The sequence below is a fragment of the Hyperolius riggenbachi genome, chromosome 8 (assembly GCF_040937935.1).
Source record: "Hyperolius riggenbachi isolate aHypRig1 chromosome 8, aHypRig1.pri, whole genome shotgun sequence".
Lineage (NCBI taxonomy): Eukaryota > Metazoa > Chordata > Amphibia > Anura > Hyperoliidae > Hyperolius > Hyperolius riggenbachi.
In genome coordinates, this window is record NC_090653.1 from 43,849,532 (window position 1) to 43,871,526 (window position 21,995).

General features: G+C 47.0%; 1 protein-coding gene across 1 annotated transcript in view; it reads left to right on the forward strand.

Annotated features, from left to right (window-relative positions):
- LOC137528773 (complement factor B-like) overlaps positions 1–21,995 on the forward strand; it is a 119,990-nt gene that overhangs the window by 54,880 nt on the left and 43,115 nt on the right. The window contains exons 7-9 of the mRNA XM_068250338.1: positions 8,188–8,326; positions 11,459–11,590; positions 17,574–17,672. Coding sequence (XP_068106439.1) covers positions 8,188–8,326; positions 11,459–11,590; positions 17,574–17,672 — 370 coding nt within the window. The remainder of the gene's footprint in view (positions 1–8,187; positions 8,327–11,458; positions 11,591–17,573; positions 17,673–21,995) is intronic.

Consider the following 21,995-nt stretch of genomic DNA (forward strand, 5'->3'; position numbering starts at 1 on the left):
GGCAATGGCTGCCTGTTCCTTTTGGCTTAATAAAATGCTCCAAACAAACCTCTCATAGTGTAAAACCATTTAATAAATGAATAAGTAAAAAGTAGTGTACTTACAAACAGGCCGGTTCTAGACTTTTTGCCGCCTGAGGCAAACTTCTGAGAAACGACCGCCCCCCAGCCATGGGTGAGGGGGCCCACCGAGCTGGAGGGGGTAGCGGGGAGGAAGGGGCTATTGGGCACAGTAACGGGGAGAGGGTCGGACCCCCCGCTCCCTCACCTGGGTCCCCCGATCTGCGCTCCCCCTCTAGCTATTAAGTGCAGCAGCGTATTAATACGAGGCAACGGGCGGGGATGACTCACCTCTTCCGCGTTCCAGCGTGCGTTCCACACTAGTCACTTCCTGGAATGCCGTCCACTTACAATACAGTGGGTGGCATTGCAGGAAGTGACGAGAGTGGAACTCACGCTGGAATGCGGAAGAGGCGTTGCCCGCTGCCTCCTATTAATACGCTCGCTGCTGCACTTAAAAGCTACAGGGGGAGCGCAGATCGAGGGATCCAGGTGAGGGAGGGGGAGGTCCGACCCCCCCACCCCTGTGCCCAATACCCCCTTCCTCCCGACTACCCCCTCCAGCTCGGCGGCCCTTCCCACCCATGGCCAGGCGGGTGCCGCCCCCCCAGACTTTGTCGTTTGAGGAACCCTCCTCATCCCGCCTCATGGGCAAACCGGCGCTGCTTCCAAAGCTTCCAAAGTATTGCGCATATCAACAAGTAAAATCATGTGTGCTGCATGGCGTCTCCTCCTGCTCTGCCCATAGCTCCGCTCCACTTCAGTTCTGACTTGGCACTATATGTGGAGGGATCTTGTGTGGTTGGGGTCTTAAGTATGTGTGTGACACTGTACTTAGCTCCTGATGAAATCTTATTTAGATGAAACATGTTGAGCAGTGAGCACTATGTTGACACTGTATTAATGTATGCACTCCTTTCTATAAATGTCTGATTCTCTCATGTCAGTATATACATACGCGTATCACTTTGATGGTTGGAGCAGTTGCTTGCTAACTTGGTGTAGGAGCGCATCCTGCTATTACTGCTAGCTGCCTTGCATAGTCGGTTGCTGCCCTAAATATCTGACTTTGACACCAGTGGCTGACGAGCAAACACTCCTCCATATATTCTTGTGTATTAACGTTGTATTAAGTTATTAACTTAAAGCTGTGTATAGGTTATTAGGGCTAGCTACACCCCACTTGCAGCATAAAAATTTCTGCCCACTAATAAATGACACAAAATGGGGGGATAAGCAAAGACACCCGCCTAATACAGCTTATTTCATATTCTAAAGCCATTTTTAACTTTTCAATTATTCTTATGTGATTTTTGGTACAAATTTGTGCAACAAGGGGTGGTAATATATCTTCCTAATGATCTGTACAAATAGGGTTTATCGAGTCAGCCCATGACTTACGCGTTGCAAGGTTTATTTCCCTGTACACCACTCGGCATTGTTGCAACAAATAGGCAAATCAAATGTGTGGGTTTTATCCACAGTAGCACGTTTTATTTTAAAACTATAATGGCTGAAAACTTAGAAATAATATTTTTTTTCCCCATTTCTTTCTTATTGTTCCCATTAAAATGCATATAAAATAAAATAATTCTTAGCAAAATGTACCCCCTAAAGAAAGCCTAATTGGTGGTGAAAAACAAGGTATACAGTGGTGTGAAAAACTATTTGCCCCCTTCCTGATTTCTTATTCTTTTGCATGTTTGTCACACTTAAATGTTTCTGCTCATCAAAAACCGTTAACTATTAGTCAAAGATAACATAATTGAACACAAAATGCAGTTTTAGATGATGGTTTTTATTATTTAGTGAGGAAAAAAACCTCAAAACCTACATGTCCCTGTGTGAAAAAGTGATTGCCCCCCTTGTTAAAAAATAACTTAAAGGTGGTTTATCACACCTGAGTTCAATTTCTGTAGTCACCCCCAGGCCTGATTACTGCCACACCTGTTTCAATCAAGAAATCACTTAACTGGGAGCTATCTGACACAGAGAAGTAGACCAAAAGCACCTCAAAAGCTAGACATCATGCCAAGATCCAAAGAAATTCAGGAACAAATGAGAACAAAAGTACTGTAATTGAGATCTATCAGTCTGGTAAAGGTTATAAAGCCATTTCTAAAGCTTTGGGACTCCAGCGAACCACAGTGAGAGCCATTATCCACAAATGGCAAAAACATGGAACAGTGATGAACCTTCCCAGGAGTGGCTGGCCGACCAAAATTACCCCAAGAGCGCAGAGAAAACTCATCCGAGAGGCCACAAAAGGCCCCAGGACAACATCTAAAGAACTGCAGGCCTCACTTGCCTCAATTAAGGTCAGTGTTCACAACTCCACCATAAGAAAGAGACTGGGCGAAAACGGCCTGCATGGCAGATATCCAAGGCGCAAACCACTTTTAAGCAAAAAGAACATTAACCCCCTTGGCGGTATGAAAAATACCGCCAGGGGGCAGCGCAGCAGTTTTTTTTAATTTTTTTTTTTTTTTAAATCATGTAGCGAGCCGAGGGCTCGCTACATGATAGCCGCTGCTCAGCGGCATCCCCCCAGCCCCGCCGATCGCCTCCGGCGAAAGGCGATCAGGAAATCCCGTTCAAAGAACGGGATTTCCTGGAGGGCTTCCCCCGTCGCCATGGCGACGGGGCGGAATGACGTCACCGACGTCAGCGACGTCGGGACGTCATTGGGAGACCCGATCCACCCCTTGGCGCTGCCTGGCACTGATTGGCCAGGCAGCGCAGGGGTCTGGGGGGGGGGGGCGCGCGCCGCACCGGATAGCGGCGATCGGGCGCGGGGCGGCAGCGATCGGTGTGCTGGTGCAGCTAGAAAAGTGCTAGCTGCGTCCAGCAAAAAAAAAATTATGTAAATCGGCCCAGCAGGGCCTGAGCGGCAACCTCCGGCGGCTTACCCCGTGTCACACACGGGGTTACCGCTAAGGAGGTTAAGGCTCATCTCAATTTTGCTAAAAAAAAACCATCTCAATGATTGCCAAGACTTGTGGGAAAATACCGCCGAGACAAAAGTTGAACTTTTTGGAAGGTGCGTGTCCTGTTAAATCTGTCGTAGAAGTAACACAGCATTTCAGCAAAAGAACATCATACCAACAGTAAAATATGGTGGTGGTAGTGTGATGGTCTGGGGTTGTTTTGCTGCTTCAGGACCTGGAAGGCTTGCTGTGATAGATGGAACCATGAATTCTACTGTCTACCAAAAAATCCTGAAGGAGAGTGTCCGGCCATCTGTTCGTCAACTCAAGCTGAAGCGATCTTGGGTGCTGCAGCAGGACAATGACCCAAAAGACACCAGCAAATCCACCTCTGAATGGCTGAAGAAAAACAAAATGAAGACTTTGGAGTGGCCTAGTCAAAGCCCTGACCTGAATCCTATTGAGATGTTGTGGCATGACCTTAAAAAGGCAGTTCATGCTAGAAAACCCTCAGGCCTGGAACCCACTGAAAACCGCAAACGCAAAACGCAACCGCTAGCGTTTTGTCTGAGCGGTTTGCAAGCGGATTCATGCGCGTTTTTGGTCGTGTTTTGCAACATTGTATTTTTTTCCCCAGCGGGTGCCTAGCGTTTTGCGTTTTGTGTTTTTATCCTGATTGGTCCTGTGAATTATTTTTCATTTTGTTACAGTGTGCTGAACCGCAAAACGCTAGCAAAACCGCTCAGTTTAGGTTTTGCTGAGCGTTTCCGCTAGCGGTTCAATACTTTACATTGAAGCGCTAACGCTCCCAAAATGCTGCATGTCCTGCGTTTGCGTTTCTGAGAAACGCAAACGCTCCTGTGGAAGTTGCCCCATCCATTAACATTAGCCCAGCGTTTTGGCAAACTGCTAGCGTATCGCAGTGCTGCCAAAACGCTGCCAAAAGCGCTCCTGTGGGTTCCAGCCCTTAAGTAAAGCTGAATTACAACAATTCTGCAAAGATGAGTGGGCCAAAATTCCTCCAGAGCGCTGTAAAAGACTTGTTGCAAGTTATCGCAAACGCTTGATTGCAGTTATTGCTGCTAAGGGTGGCCCAACCAGTTATTAGGTTCAGGGGGCAATTTCTTTTTCACACAGGGCCATGTAGGTTTTGAGTTTTTTTTTCTCACTAAATAATAAAAACCATCATTTAAAACTGCATTTTGTGTTCAATTATCTATATATATAATAGACTCAGTGCCTCAACCTTGGAGCAAGAAGAAGAAGTACTTTGCATGAGAAAATTTATGCGTGCTCAATTACCAAGTTTAAGGCCTCTTTTCCACGGACTGTTGAGCTGTGTGCTCAGCAAGCAGTTACCAGGCAGCAGTGAGCAGTTACCAGGCAGCAGTGAGCAGTTACCAGGCAGCAGTGAGCAGTTACCAGGCAGCAGCGAGCAGTTACCAGGCAGCAGCGAGCAGTTACCAGGCAGCAGTAAGCAGTTACCAGGCAGCAGCTCAATTACCAAGTTTAAGGCCTCTTTTCCACGGACTGTTGAGCTGTGTGCTCAGCAAGCAGTTACCAGGCAGCAGTGAGCAGTTACCAGGCAGCAGTGAGCAGTTACCAGGCAGCAGCGAGCAGTTACCAGGCAGCAGCAAGCAGTTACCAGGCAGCAGCAAGCAGTTACCAGGCAGCAGCAAGCAGTTACCAGGCAGCAGCTCAATTACCAAGTTTAAGGCCTCTTTTCCACGGACTGTTGAGCTGTGTGCTCAGCAAGCAGTTACCAGGCAGCAGTGAGCAGTTACCAGGCAGCAGCGAGCAGTTACCAGGCAGCAGCGAGCAGTTACCAGGCAGCAGCAAGCAGTTACCAGGCAGCAGCAAGCAGTTACCAGGCAGCAGCAAGCAGTTACCAGGCAGCAGCAAGCAGTTACCAGGCAGCAGCAAGCAGTTAACAGGCAGCAGCAAGCTGTTACCGGGCAGTAGTGAGCAGTTGTAAGAGTTTGAGAGGCATTTTACTGCCTATCAACTGTCCGTGGTAAAGAGGCCTACCCGAGGCAATGCTAATGCAAATTTGCTTTTGCATGCCAAACTATGCAGGGTCAAAAAACCAATACCGCAAAGCGGTCGCCCTGCCACATGCCAGTGATGAGCGAAAATGCAAAAATGTGTTTCGACAAATTTTTACCGAATTTTCGCCTAATTTCGTTTTGACAAGCAAATTTTCCATCTATTTTTTTCGCGTTAATTTTCGCCTAATGCCAGTCATTTTCGCGTTACTTGCGTATTATTGCTGACATTTTCCGCAAAAGGGCATTAGCGTCCGCATTCAGAGCAGTTTCTTGCGCATCATTGCAGACATTTTTCCGTATAAACTTCCGCATAGACTGAATTTCCATGCGGATTATTGTGGACATTTTTCCGCATAAGGGCATAAGCATCCGCATACAATGAATTTGCGATGCTGGTCGAAAACGCAAATATTTCTGAAGATTTTCGTGAAAATTCGCCAAAAACGAAAACGGGATTTTCGATGCGAAACTGCTACATGCTACATTAGCACTATCCAGGAGCGCCACAGGGAGGATTCCCAATGCCCCCTTTTTATACAACCGGGGGGAACGCGGGTCCCAGGCTCTCTCACTGCCTGGGAACCACAACGGCATCCCGGAGGGGGAGGCTGGGTGGTGCAGGCGACCCCCCCCAAGTTTGGCCAGCGCCGGGAGAGCCGTCTGCACCCACCTCCCAATATTAGAAACAGGCACTTACCTTAACGTCCATTGCATTCTGCTACATGCGCATTAACTTGGGGGCACCACATGAGAAAGGAGAGAAGCATGGGTCACCCCGAGCTTTAGAGCTCACCTCAGGGCTGGCTCACATACAACACTCCAGAGGGGGGGGGGAGGACAGGCGCAGACTACTCACTCCAGGGCTCACACCACCAGAGCAAGCCATCCACCACCTGCCTCCAAAGGATACAAACTGCAAAAAATGCTTTCCATGAGAAAATTAATGCGCATGTAGCAGAACGCAATGGACGTTAAGGTAAGTGCCTGTTTTTAATATTGTGAGGTGGGTGCGGACGGCTCTCCCTGGCGCTGGCCACACTTGGGGGGGGGGGGGGGTCGGCTGCGCCACCCAGCCTCCCCCTCCGGGGTGCCACTGTGGTTCCCAGGCAGTGAGAGAGCCTGGGACCCTGCGGTCCCCCCGGTTGTATAAAAAGGGGGGCATTGGGAATCCTCCCCGTGGCGCTCCTGGATAGTGCTAATGTAGCATGAACTTATTCCCGCAGGGCGACCGCTTTGCAGTATTGGTTTTTTGACCCTGCATAGTTTGGCATGCGAAAGCAAATGCAATATTTGCATGAGCTATGCCTCATTAATAGCCAATTAGGCCAGATTTGGAAAGCCAGACTTGCTAGGGTTAAACTTGGTGTTTGAGCACACATACATTTTCTAATGGAAAGCCTAAAGGTGGGTACACACATCAGATAAAAGTCTTTGGAAAATGAAAGATCACAGACCAATGTTACCCCCTTCCATGTAGTATGAGAGCCATACCTACACAGTCTATTCTATTGAGCTGAACTCCGCGTCAGATAAAATTTTTTGCAAGATGCTGCACACAAAGATGCTGTACACATGCAACAGATCAGTATCTGCAAAAGATCTGTTCCTACAAAAAATCAGTTTCTGCAAAATGCATTCATAGTCTATGATATCTGCAGATCTCATGCTGGGCATACACGGTATGTTTTCTACCATGTAATCGAGCCGCTGATGGCTCGATTGATAATTTCCGACGTGTCCGATACCCCGCCGGATCGATTCTGCGCTCGATACCGGCGGGAAGGACAAAAGAAGAAACGAGTGGAAAATAAGAAAGCGCTCGATTACACGGTAGAAAATGTACCATGTATGCCCAGCATAATACACACCTTGTTTGATGGACATTCATCTGCAGATCAGACAATCATCTGCAGATCCAAAGATCCATCCTGGTTGATCTGATCTGCAGATGATTGTCCGTTAAACAAGGTGTGTATGAGATCTGCAGATATAGACTATGAATGTATTTTGTAGGTACTGATCTTTTGCAGGAACTGATCTTTTGCAGATACTGATCTTTTGTGTCTGTACAGCATCTGTGTGTGCAGCATCTTGCAAAGATTTCTATCTGATGGGGAGTTCAGCTCCATAGAATAGACTGTGTAAGTATGGCTCTCATACTACATGAAGGGTGGTAAGATTGGTCTGTGATCTTTCATTTTCCAAAGACTTTTATCTGATGTGTGTACCCACCTTTATTCTTCTTGCTTCAAGGTTGAGGCACGTACTCTATTAGATAGATAGAAGATGCGGCGTATGCTACGACGTGGGTCGGCTAGTGTTATCTAATGGTTAACGTTTTTTGATGAGCAGAAACATTTAAGTGTGACAAACATGCAAAAGAATAAGAAATCAGGAAGGGGGCAAATAGTTTTTCACACCACTGTAGATCATTTTGGCGTGATAAGCACTTAAAGTTATTACCAATTGCATTGTAGTGGTCAAGGGGTTAAAGGGGCACTATGGCAAAAAATTATAAAATGTAAAAAATGTGCAAACAGACAAAATGATTTAAACAATGATGCTGGCCTGCTTACCTGAAAATAAATAAATCCCTGAGAATCCCCCATGAAGAGATGGACTAGTCCAAAACCTGTCGCTTCTGTCAGATTTCTACTACCTACTTTAAGTGACAGCAACATCGGAGAAAAGTAATTTATGGCTCATTTTACTCTGGAAAAAACGTACTTCTTATTTGTTTATGTTTGCACATAATTTAACTTTTACACTATAGTGCTCCTTTAAGGTTAAGGGCTGGATTACTGGTTAAGGGCTCTGCCTCTGACACAGGCGAACGGAGTTCGATTCTCAGCTCTTCCTGTTCAGAAAGCCAGCACCTATTCAGTAAGGAATCCTTGGACAAGACTTCCTAAAACTGCTGTGGCCCACTGGCACTTTGAGTTTGCTAGGAGAAAAGGGCAATGTTTTTGTCTTGTCTTGTGTAAAGTAATTCAGGACAGATTTGTACGATCATTTGTGTTCTCCAATCATCTTCCACCCAGGAAAACTTTTAGTAAATCAGCTCTTTATGCAGAATACATGACCAATCTCTGTAAATCTGAGCAACTTTATGGCAATTTTCTTAAATACACCTTACCTGCCTTGTGTTCTCAGGTCTCCACCTATGATATAAGGTGTCGCTATGCTGTTATCTCGTATGCCTCAGAGGTTAAAATTATTGTGAACCTGAATGAGGAGGATAGTGGGGAACCTGAGGCAGTGATAACACGAATACAGACTTTTAACTATAGAGGTAAGACATATTATTATTATTATTGATTTATAAAGCGGCAACATATTGCGTGGCACTGTAAGAAGCAAACATGGGGTACAGACAGAGCTGGTTATACAGCTCACGAGCCTGGCACCCTAAACTCCGCCCCTCAACTCAGGCCACGTCCTCATATTAGGTAGGTATCCCTCCTCCCTGACTAGGTAGCCAGATGTTCCCTAGTATTTGGTAACACCCATTAATCTAGGCAGTAGATGTGCCGCCCCCCCCCCCCAAGTATAGGGAGCCAGACGTGCCCCCACCTCAGTATTAGATAGTTCCCCAGTAGGTAGTGGAACATTTTGGTAGGTGAGCTGCCTCATATATAAGGTGCCTGTAGGCGCAAGCCTACAGTGCCTTATATTATTCACCTTTATTAAGAGAACCTGTAAGACTCATGCATTTCATTTTTTCTCCTGAGATTTCTCCTTGGTGATATTTCACACCTCGTCAATAAACTACCTACCAACATGCAAAAAAATACTAAAAAATAATTTTGACAGTACTTTTACACCCACTTTTGGCACTTTTTCAATTGCAGAGCCCAGAAAATGTATTTTAAACAAAAGGTGAAAAGGCGAATCAAATAACGGCCATTGGGCTTGACCCAAAGCACTTTTTCCCCAAGTTTTCTCCTAGTTGATAATTTCACATCTTATCAGTAAAATGCCTTTAAAGGCAGCAGCAAGGAAGTAAAAGTACTTTTTCACCTACCGTTTAGTACTTTATCCATTGCAGAGTGCTGAAAAGTTATTTTGCGCAAAAGGTGGATCAGCGCAACACCAGGCCGCCTCCGAATGGCCTCCATCAGAGATGCGCTGAGCCCCCCCAGGAATTACAAACGCACCTTGAACCCAAACAGAAGCTCTGCATATACACCAAAAGCATGGCTGTTAGGTGGGAGCAGCTGACCAAAAACGAATTACATTAGTACATAGCAAGGAAATGAGCAGCGCTACTTAAAAACAGACTAGTGCCTACCTGCAAAAGAGTGCAAGCCCCACTTGTGGGGTCGAATACACACCGAGCATACACATGACCTGTCTACCACTAGAGGAGGATGTTGGTTTCCATTAACAGCTTACATGCAACCTATTAAGTACTCGTCCCTCCCACTGCGAAGAAGTCAATCCTCCATGGGAGGGGCCTAACACTAACTAAATCCTAACCTATGTATATGCATAGCCTGGTTGCGGCTAATCAAATAAAATCGAAAATTGAAAATTGCGCAAAAGGTGGATCAGCGCAACACCAGGCCGCCTCCGAATGGCCTCCATCAGAGATGCGCTGAGCCCCCCCAGGAACGTTTATTCCTGCAGTTCTCATAGATGGTAGGAGCTGAAGGACAGAAAATGAGTCAAGAAAGAGTTAACTGAAGCAGAGAAGAGATCACTGCTGGCTAGGAAGAAAGAAAACAGCCATAAATTTAGGTAGAGAGATAAGAAAGTGTAATTAACAGCTGCTGGAGGCCATTCGGAGGCGGCCTGGTGTTGCGCTGATCCACCTTTTGTGCAATTTTCAATTTTCGATTTTATTTGATTAGCCGCAACCAGGCTATGCATATACATAGGTTAGGATTTAGTTAGTGTTAGGCCCCTCCCATGGAGGATTGACTTCTTCGCAGTGGGAGGGACGAGTACTTAACAGGTTGCATGTAAGCTGTTAATGGAAACCAACATCCTCCTCTAGTGGTAGACAGGTCATGTGTATGCTCGGTGTGTATTCGACCCCACAAGTGGGGCTTGCACTCTTTTGCAGGTAGGCACTAGTCTGTTTTTAAGTAGCGCTGCTCATTTCCTTGCTATGAAAAGTTATTTTGAACAAAAGATGAAAAATTAGGAGACAACTTAGTTGAAAAAGTGAATTGGATTGAACCCTTTGTGTCAGCTTTGTAGCAAAAGTCCTAATGGGCATTTTGATATTCAGAAATGCGACAAATAAGGCATTTGGGTTTCTGGGCTGCTATAGCACCGAGGTGGATAAAGTGGTGCTTTTCTATGCTTCCAGTAGTTTTATAGCCAGCAAGGGTATTTTTAGGATGCAAAAAGATCCTGGGCACCTCAGGGCATCAATTGAGGAGTAATTGTGTAGTGTGCTGTGGGAAAAGTGAGAGCAGAATTGTGAGCGTGATCTGTTCCAGTAGACTGCCGGCCCTACCCCTGGCTGACACCTACACTGGGAGAGTTTTCAGTATTTTGTGAAGGCCTGAAAGGCATATCAAAGTCTAGGCCCCCGTCAGGATGGACATTCTTTTAAATTAGCATGGCGGGTTTAGCAATTTTTGTTTGCGTTCATATGTGAATTACATGAAAGTGTAAATGAATTCCAAAATTACAAAAGTTCAAATGAACTCCAACTCCCCGAGGCGCACCGCTATTGCCAATCCGTAGTGTGAAACCGGCCTTAAAGAAAACCTGTAACTAAAAAAAGTTCCCCTGGGGGTTACTCACCTCAGGTGGGGGAAGCCTCCGGATCCTATTGCGGCTTCCCCTATCCTCCTATATCCCATGGCGGTCACGCTGTGCCCCTCCGAACAGCAGGGATGTAAATATTTACTTTCCTGGCTCCAGCGCAGGCGCAGTATTGGCTTTCCGCTTGGAGATGGGCGGAAATAGCCGATCGCTGTAGGTTCGCTCTACTGCGATCGCTGTAGGTTCGTCTCATGCGCCTGCGTAGTAGAGCGGACCCAAAAGAGATCGGCTATTTCCGTGCTGAGAGCCGCAACAGCGCCCCCGCCAGAGTCAGGGAAGGTAAATACACCAAGCCTTGTCAGGCTTGTCGAGGGAGGATTGCAGGATGCTTAGGGGGAGCCAGCGCTGGAATGCCTGCAGCTACAGGGATGGGGGAAGCCTCATTGGGACCCTGAGGTTTCCCCCTCCCGAGGTTAGTGCCCCCCAGGGGAAGTTTTTTTTGATACAGGGTCTCTTTAAGGTAAACATACAATAGAAAAGCAATAAAACAGTATGAAAGTTTCAGGGCCCAATAAAAAAGATTTAGCCATGCATATTGAAATACTGCTTTTTCTTATAATGCCATTATTAGATTAACCTTTAAGTTATGATAGTGGTCCTTTAAGTGGTGCTAAGAAATTGTAACTCATTTCTCTCTTCCCAGAACATGAAGGGAAAACCGGAACAAACACCCGTGATGGCCTTCAGAATGTGTATAATATGCTCGGTTTAGAGAAGCTCAGGAATCCAGGGGGCTTCCTCAGCACACGAAACATCATTGTGCACATGACTGACGGTAACAGCTTCTATACTTTTATACACAATGGAGATAATGATAAAAAAATCATACAAATAATTCTAGGCTTGCTAGCATTTGCATAGCGCTATTCTCCAGCCACTACGGATTTGCTCAATAGGCCAATGGGGAGGCTTGCCTAAGGACTCCTTGCTGAACAGGAACTGGCTTCAGATAATATTTCAACTCTGCTCTCCTGTGTCAAAGGTGGTGTCTTTTGATGGAGCAGAGCGGTCTGTACAGGCAGATAGGCACCCAGTATAACAAGTTAGAACTCTTTACTAAAGAAAAACATGCAGAGATAAAACATCAGGTAATGCAGCTTACTTAGGACAGTAGTGATGGGTCGCTCGCGAACGAGCCGGCTCTAAGAGTCGGCTCTTTGCTGCGAACGACAAGAGCCGGCACACACTTTGAGGAAAGCTGGTGCCTCGGCCGCCCCACACAGCTCTGCTTTGCTGTGTAATAAAGGGCGCTGAGGCATGCTGGGAGATCTAGTCCTCCTCTTGCAGCTTGTAGGAGTGTATGGGGCGGAGCAGAGCAGTAGCAGGAGGGATTGCCCCAGTCAGAGAAGCAGTCTGGAGTTGTCATGGAGGCGGGGGCGGGGCTTTTACTCCGATTCTGAGTGGTGTCTAGTGATATTTAATGAAGAGCCGATTCAGAGCCGTAAGAGCCGGCTCTTTAATGGGAGCTGATTCAGAAAAGGCGATTCTCTGGGAAGAGCCGGAATTTCCATCACTATAGGACAGAGAGGAACACAGAGTGAATACAGGAAGAAACACCATAGAGATCATTGCAGCACTTTTTACAGTGACATCTTGAGGTTGCTTTACTATACTGCAGTGTAAGTAATAATGTTGCTGCTACCAACATCTGTAATCGGTACACTATCCAGCCAGTATAACAAATTAGAACTCTTTACTAAAGGAAAACATGCAGAGATAAAACATCAGGTAATGCAGCTTACTTAGGACAGTAGTGATGGGTTGTATTATTTTACACTTATTGTAGAGCACTGACACATTTGCACAATAATTCACGGAAAATACGTTAAGGCGGACCTGACCTCAGAACTTCCTCTCTGCTCTGAAAGATACACAACAGAATAATAACCTTTGAAGACAAACATTTCTTTGTTCCAGCTGATACAAATCCTGCAATAAATCTGCACTGTTTCTACTTCCTGCTTTCATGGAAGCAGACATATTGTTAACATCCTGTGCTTTGAAATGAGCTTTCCTGCTGTGACAGTCAGGTGACACAGGGAAGAAATCAACTTACAACTTGCGATTAGACACAAATAAGGGGGGATTAGACAGGATAAACTCTCTAAATACATACAGAGTGCATTTCTCTAGGTTTTCCTTCTGTCCTGTGCAAGAGTTCAGGGCCACTTTTTTAACAGGAACTGTAGTCAAAATAACATATATGTGTGTGTATCACAATCACTCAAAAGCACCTTGACCAATTTAAACGATATAAATAGCACCCTTACTACCTGGGAAGTGTTCTGGGGGTCTTCCCCCCCCCCCCCCTTGGCGGAACCACAAACGCCAACCAGATTTCACCCATTGACCTCAATGGGACAACTTAGAAGGCTGCCAATCTTTACAGTAATAAAGCCAGAGTCCCCAAACATGGCACAGTTGGTCACTCGGTGATTAAAATTCAGGGAAAGTGGGCAGAGCATAAAACAGCCAAACACATTTCAGCCATTCATTGTAAATGGGGAAATGTAAACTGCAGGTATTCTTATACTGTTAGGCCCGGTTCACACTTGCGGTGGCCCTCCGGAATCGCCGTGCCGGAGCCGCATCGCTTGCAGAACGGACGGAACGGACGCACGGCATAGCAATGAAAGCCTATGCGTCCGTTCACATGCGTCCGTTCTGCCGAACCGGAGCCGGACCGGATCCGGGCCGGATCCGGACTCCGGCCTCCGTTCCAACATGCGCTATTTTTTCATCCGGCTCCTCCGGCAGCCGTATCCGGGGCGGAGCCGGACTGCACCATCCGGCCAATACAAACCAATGGGAACCGGAGAGCGCACAACACACTGGCTGAGAAATCCGGATGTTCTACCCCACTTCCTATGGGGATTGTTGCGGCGATATTGGATGGGGACACATGGGCAAGCATTTTGGAGTGGAGCAGCACAGCTGGATCCGGATCCGGAGATGTTGGCAGCATGTCGGAGGTGGAGGTGAGTGCTAAACAGCAGAGGGCCTGATTCCACAGGTCCCCCTTCTGCTGACCTCCCAGACCCCAACATTTTTTTTGTTTTTAACGTAACTTTTGCCAAACGGATCCGGATCGCATCCTGATGGACACCTGATGCAACCTGACCGGATCCGGATCGGATCCGGATCAGAACCGTACGGTTCCGATCCGGATCCGGTCCGGATCCGGTCAGGTCATCCGGTCCGTTTGGCAAACAACCGCTAATGTGAACCGGGCCTAAATGTCAGAGCTCTCAAACTTGTTCACTGGGTGACTGGGATTGATATTCAGGAAAGTGGGTGGAGCCTACACCAGCCAATTAAATTGACCTATTGATTTACAAGGGAAATATATAAATTGCTGCCATTCTTACACTGTTAATGGCACAAGCCTCAAACCTGGTACAGGCAGCCGATCATTGGGTGACTGGGGTTCAAATTCTGAGAAGAGGGTGGAGACACAAACAGCCAATCAGATTTGTTTGATTGATTTCCATGGTAAAATTTAAACTGCTTTCATTCTCACATTATTGAGGACAAGGACCCCAAAGTTCAAAAACTTGACCATTGACTGACTGTTAAGGTTAGAAAAAGGGGCCAGACCCAGAAACAACCAAATACACACCCAAGCAATGCTGGGTCTTTAGCTAATAATGAATAAAATTGTTTTTTTAGATTAAATTGCTTTTTTTGTAGACAGAATCTTGGACACCTCTGATAACTAGTTTGCCAGGTGAGCATGATTAAAGATGAAACTACTAAAAAAGGGTGTTCCCAGGCCACCATTTTCAAGCAATATGAACCATTTCAAGCAAATGTGAAAATCTATTGCCACAGGAAGTAGTTATGGCAAATTCTACAGTATATCTGCTTTTAAGGGGGCGTAGATGCTTTCCTTGCGTTTAAAGACATCCATGGTTATAATGACTATGTAATTCCTGGTGGTGTTGATCCAGGGATTTTATCTGATTGCCATCTGGAGTTGGGAAGGATTTTTTTTTCCTTTTGGGGCTAATTGGATCATGCCTTGTAAGGGCTTTTTCACCTTCCTCTGGATCAACAGGGATATGTGAGGGTGTAGGCTAGTGTTGTACCTTATTAAAATTCTGGTTGAACTCGATGGATGTATATCTTTTTTTCAACCCAAATAACTATGTAACTATGAGAAAGTAAAATGATCTCCCTACTGCCAAAAAGTGTGTAATTGTTGAATGCCTTACACAAGGTATGAAAACCTTTATATTTCACGAAAACGTAAGCATAATCATCGTACTGTTAAAAGATTAGTGGCTGACTCAGAGCACACACACACGTGGTTATTCAGTTAAAAGCAAAATGAGGAGGGGTTCTATCAAACATGCATTTCAGATTAAGAGAACAGCTTCTAAAATGCCATTTCAAAGCAGCAAACACATATTTGAAGCTGCTGGTGCCTCCGGAGTCCCGCAAACATCCAAGTGCAGGATTCTCCCAAGAATTTCAGTGCATAAACCTTCTATTTAACCACTCCTTACCTAAACTCACAAGCTGAAACAGCTGCAGAGGGCCCAGAACTACAAGAAGACTAATTTTCAGACAGTCTTGTTTACTGATGTGATACTAAGTGCTGTGGCGTGCCGTGGAGTGTGTATGACTGAACACTTTATTCCATGGTACAAAAAGAAGAACCGTTGTAAGGCTTGGCTAACTATTCGCTCACAGATCAGCTCCTATGCCCCAACCTACCTTCACCTGCTTCACTCTATGTGGCGTGTCCCCGCTTGAACACGAGGTGAGAAACAACACCTGCCCGACTTCGGTTACACCCAGGTCTTTAAAGGTGGAACGTATAGGAGCTGATCGTAGAGCAAGCAAATAATCCCCCAGAGCCCAACAAAAGAGATAGCAATTCCAGCAACAGTCCAGGTCATACACAGGCAATCCAGATATCGAGGTACAAGAGGGCAAAGGCAAACTGAGGTCACAAGGCAATACAAGGTCGGTCCAGGCAGCAATCAAGGGAAGACCAAATAACAAGCAAAGGTCAGTCGAGGCGGAAATCAGCAGAGTAGTCAGTAGCAAGCAGGGCCAAATCCAGTAATCACAGAAGCAATAACAGAGAGCACCCAGCACTAGCACAGCTAAAGCTTTCACAGGCAATGAGTGACTGACACAGCAGGCTATATATACAAGTGCTCATCCAATCAGCGGCCGGCCACACAAACAGCAAACTAATCATGCATCAAGAATACCTTCCTATGTATGAGCAGATAGGAAATCAGCTGACATGATACATCAGGGGCGTTTTATGGCATAGGCAGTACAGGCCATTGGTCCTGAGGGTGTAATGTTGCTGGATTAAGCCCTTCCACCTGAATGAAGCCCTGCCCCTGACTAAACCCCGCCCCATGGGTTTTCTATTACTTGCCTCTGCTGCATCTGCTTAGCGTAAGTTGCAGGCAGCTGCCACTGTGTCCCTCTGTGCCTTGTGCAACCTTCCCCCTTTGTGCCTCCTGTCTCCTTGTGCCTCCTTCAATCCCTTGTGCCATGTCTGACCCGTTTGTCCTTCAGTCTCCCTTTATGTCTCCTTCTGTGTCCCTTTGTGCCTCCTTCTGTCCCCCTGTGCCTCTTTATGTTCCCTTGTGCCTTTCTTTGTTCCCTTGTGCTACCTCTGCCCCCCTGTTCGTCCTTCTAGTGGGCGACGCTGGCATTGCAGGAAGTCACACGGGACACAGCAAGCAGAGAAAGGAAGGTGATTGCTTCCGATTACTTTTGCTGATTACTATTGGGCACATAGCTGGAGTCTAGTGGGGATGGGGGGGGGGGCACCCAGGTGAGGGAATGGGGGTCCGATTCCCCCCTCCCCACCACTGTGCCTGCTGCCCCTCTTCCTGGCTGCTACCCCCTCTAGCATGGTGCCCCCACCCATGGCTATTAAGGGCACCGACAAGTTTTAAAAAATGTAAACAGACTGGAAATGTGCTGCAAAAGGGCAGCACAGATCCGTATTTGATACGTTTATGTTCCAGTTTAGAAAACTGGAACCCAGGCGGCGAATTGCGTTCTGCAACCGCACCTAGTGTGGACCAAGCCTAAATGAAAAACATGCAGGCCTGGCCCTGGGCAACTGCCTAATTGCAGGGGCGGTTTTTCCATGAAGTAACATGAATCACGTGCTTCAGGATGGCATAAATTAGAGGGCAGCAAGAGGTGTCTTCTCTCCCCAAAAGCCCCCTCCTCACACTCCCTGTCTCCATCTCCCTAGAACCGCTTCACTCACCTGCTCTCTGTATTCTAGTGATGGGATCTCCATCCGCCTGTCCAGTGTCCTGTATCCATGGCTACCGCGGCATCTCATGTGACCTTTTACCTGCTGCCGGGCCACATGAGGCACCGCTGTAGTCAGAGAGGAAGCAGGACTTCATGTGTGGCTGGTGATCCCATCACTAATCTGCTGAGAGCGGGTGAGTGATGCGGCGCCGGAGGAGCACATACCCGGCATCCTGGGGATCAGATGCTGCGGGCCAGCAGGGAGGAGATGCTGTCTTGGAGGCAGCAGAGGGAGGTAAGCGTAGTGCCAGTGCCTGCAATGCACACCCTGATGTGTCTCTCCTCTCCGGTTCGGCAGACACACACCAGGGGAGGGGGGAGGGGTCGTCCTCACAATGTATTACTTCAGGTGGCAAAAAGTGTAGAACATGGCCCTGCCTGGCTACCATTACTGCTCTGCAATGTTTTATCTCATTTAATGAGTCCGGTTTGGACTAATTCTCTGAATATTTCAGGAAAGTTCAACATGGGTGGCGACCCTCGAGTGGAAATCAAGAGGATAAGAGAGCTTCTGGCCATCGGTACAGCGCCGAATGACCGGGAAGACTATCTGGGTAAAAACAAACCAAATGTATGCGCTGTGTGTATGCCTTGTATGGTTCATATCAGACGTGTCTATGTACATTGCATATTTTTACAAACTTGCTGCGTAATGATTTTTAAAATTATGCTGCATAAGCAGATTTGTTTGTCACCAGAGAGTGCACCCGCCTCTATGTTTAACCCATTAGCAGCTTCAAAGGAATTATTAATTATAGGCAAAACTTGTTGTGCTGTAAATTCTTGGAATGCTTTGATGTCCCTCTGCTAGCGTAAAATATAGAAAATGAAAGCAGAAGTCCTCTGTTATTGTCTCACACTGCCCCCCAGTGGCAAGCGGCCATAAATACAGAGTCTGTAATGCTAGGTTTGAATGATAAATATAACTGGGTGTCATCAGCAGAGCAATGACATGTCAGGCCATTATTCTGAACATGTTTCCAAGTGACAGCATGCATATGGTGAACAACAAAAGGGATAGTTTCGTGCCCTGGGGTACACCATATTTTAGTGGTACAGGGTTGCAGAGACCCTGGAGAAGCATGCAGATCAGATGATGGGCTTAAACTGAACCAGAGATGAAGCACCCTCATGAATTTTACCATATATATCAATGGGAAACACACCTACTCTGCTCTCTCTGTTTCATATTTAACTGTTCAGCTTGTTTCTTATCAGCCCTGATAAAATCCCAGACTGAGCATTCAGTCTGGCCTTGCTTGGGAATCTTTATAGCTGAGTCTGTCTAATCTGATGTCTTTTCAAGCTCAAGCCTGCCCCCTTGTGGCTCTGTTATAATGACTCAGCTATAAAGATTCCTGAGCAAAGCTAGACTGCATGCTCAGTCCGGGATTTTATCAGAGCTGATAACAAGCAGGCTGAGCAGTTAAAAATGAAACAGAGAGCAGGGTAGGTGTTTTCTCTAATGCTCCCACTGATCTATATGGTAAAATACATGAGGGTGCTTCGTCTCTGGTTCACTTTAAGTTTGACTGCATTTGCATCATGCTTGTTTCAGGAGTGTTTTTCGGACACAACTGATGCATGAAAAATAAGCAGGACTGCCAGGGAAAAAGAAAATACATATGGCAGCCTCCACATCACTCTCAAGTCAGTTGTCCTTTAAGACAACCATGTGCTTTTATGTCTATGTGTATCCACTATCCAGTGCTTTCTGCCCAGCTACCATCAATGAACATTCAGAACTGGTTCAAAAAAATGAGGTGAATTGCAATTTTTTTTTTATATTTTCAGCATGTACTCCCAAAATGATTACATGCATTTTCCTCCCGACACAGCCAGCATAGAACATTCATAGTTGGCTATTAGAGTCTGTGAGGAGTAGGACTGCACTGTGAGCCAACCAGGCTCTACAGCTTTGTACAGTGCTGTAAATTTAACATGATCACAGGTGAGGCTGTGTTCCCACTGGAGCTGAGAGGCTAGACATTTTTTGTCAGTTCTCCGCTCGTTCCAAAGCTGACAGTGAGTGAGCAGGTCCTATTTTATATATAGGAACTGGCCCGCATTTACCTTACAAGAGCCTATAGGCACAGATGTCCTTGCACCCTAGACTTTGACCTCCATGATCATACAAACCCCCACCGAACCGCACTGAAATTGTCCTGGGTGTCCCAGATTTCACTTCTCCATCACTTCCCTTGCCCATCATAGGTAGCTACATTTGCCCCTTAGTATTAGGTAGCCAGAAGTACCCTCAGTATTAAAGCCAATGTTACCCCTCCTAAAAAAAAAAAAAAAAATAAGATACTCACCTAAGGAGACGGAAGGCTCTGAGTCCTAATGAGCCTTCCCTCTCCTCTCCCGGTGCCCTCAGTATCCTCCGTTCAAATCCCCTGCCATGGATGACTTAGGAGGTCTTCGGGAGCCGAGTCCTTCCGAACACAGGCGGATTCCATACTGTGCACACGCAAGTGCGTCGTAGAAGGCGATCGCACATGCGCAGTATGGAGAGGCCCGTCTTCGGGGGCCCGAGTGCTCCCGAAGACTTCCGAAACCTCCCTTTGGCGGCGGAAGTGGCGGTATTTGACCGAACTGGTCGAATAACGGGGGATCCTGAGCGGGACCGGGCAACAAGAGAGGAGGGGAAAGTGTCATTAGGACCGAGCCTTCCCTCTCCTTAGGTGAGTATGTTACTTTTTTATTTATAAATGGGTTTCCATTAGCTTTAAGTAGCTAGAGGGGCCCGACTGAAGGGAGATTTCATCAGTGAAATGGCGAGAACAGGATGATTAACCTCTTATTTACTCTTTCACGCTCTGCATAGGGAGGGAGGTGCTCAGGGAGGAGAGTGAGTCGCCTTTCCATCATCAGGCGTTTGTACAGTGCCTTATGGTAAATCCGGCCCTGTATAGGAGCCATTCACACTTGTCTGTCTGCAACAGATCCACGGTGATAAGTAGGCCGCACCTCTAGATATACCGGATAGATACCGGATCAGGACAACAGCGGACACTAGGCTATCCACTCCTGCTGGCCACACATGGTCCCACGGCAGATGGGATTCCTCTGGCCACACATGGTCAGACGGTAGATGGGTTCCTGCTGGCCACACATGGTCCAACAGAAGATGGTCTCCATCTGGCCACACATGGTCCCACAGCAGATGGGCTCCATCTGGCCACACATGGTCAGACTATGTGCGCCCTCTGGCCACACATGGTCTGACAGCAGATGAGCTCCCTCTGGCCACACATGGTCCCACAGCAGATGAGCTCCCTCTGGCCACACATGGTCCCACAGCAGATGGGCTCCCTCTGGCCACACATGGTCCCACAGCAGATGGGCTCCCTCTGGCCACACATGGTCCCACAGCAGATGGGCTTCCACTGGCCACACATGGTCCCACAGCAGATGGGCTCCCTCTGGCCACACATGGTCAGACGGTAGATGGGCTCCATCTGGCCACACATGGTCAGACGGTAGATGGCCTCCCGCTGGCCACACATGGTCCTACAGCAGATGGGCTTCCACTGGCCACACAGGGTCCCACAGCAGATGGGCTCCCTCTGGCCACACATGGTCAGACGGTAGATGGGCTCCATCTGGCCACACATGGTCAGACGGTAGATGGCCTCCCGCTGACCACACATGGTCCCACAGCAGATGGGCTCCATCTAGCCACACATGGCCAGACGGTAGATGGGCTCCCTCTGGTCACACATGGTCCCACAGCAGATAAGCTTCCATATTCGTCCCACGCATCGAATATGGCATTTTTGTTTTCGGGGGAAAAAAAAATCACAAAAATCTATTATATTTTTGCAATATGGCAAAAATACACAAAAAATCGTTATTGTTGCAACAAAAACTCGAAAAATTGTTTATTTTAGGGTGAAAATTCAAGAAAACACAATGAGAATTTGAGAAAACTTATTACAAAATGATTTGTGATGGCATTTTCGCTGGAAAGTCGGATTTAATTTTTTTTAGCGAAAATGAATGCAAAAAGAATATGGGCATTTTTGCTTATCACTGACAGTATGAACAGAGCAATAAAGCTTCCTTACCACTAAGGACGGTGAATGAGATATTGCCCACATGAAGTAGTGAGTGAGGAAGTGGGAGGCGGCACCAGCCAGTCTTTCACTGTGAACACAGAGCTGGTACCGCCTACTTCCTATCTGTGCTCCATAGGAGAGAGTAGAGGGATAAGGAGGGACAGCTTCATTCAGAGGAAGAAACTCCCACTTTACTGGCAGCTCTGTACTTTCTGTACAGGCCTCTGGGTCATGTGACTGACTTTTCCAAGGAAACACCTCTGGAGCAGTTGCATACAATTCTGGGTACCGCATTACACTAAGGACAATGAAGTTTTTGCCATCCGTTCATTGATATTTGCATCAATCCGTGCATGAGCATCACAGCCAAAAATCAAAAATTTCTGCCCTGCTGATTGACTACCATGCATTTTGCCTCCGCTGTTTTCAAGTCTGATGGTAATGCGCTGCTGACTTTGCGGTGGGTCAGCAGTCAATTGGAAACTTACAGTGCGATGCTACGGGGTAAGTGGACTAAGACTTTTATTGCTGTTGTGTTACTCTGCATGCAGACACTTTCATGGCGCCAAGGAGGTAGCCCCGGCCACAGGGCTCCGGCTCTCATCTCTTTTTCCTGCCTTTCCCCTGGGTCCAACGGCTAGAAACAGTCTGGGTGGTCCCCCTCCGGCTTCGCAACTCCATTGGGAGGATGGAGGGCTCTCCCCGAACTGCGGCTGCAGTGCCCGACCACCCACGCTGGGGTCCGGCTCACCACGAGATCAGCACCGACTGATCGCCTCGTTGTCACCGGTGCTCCAACACTTTATCCTACACGTT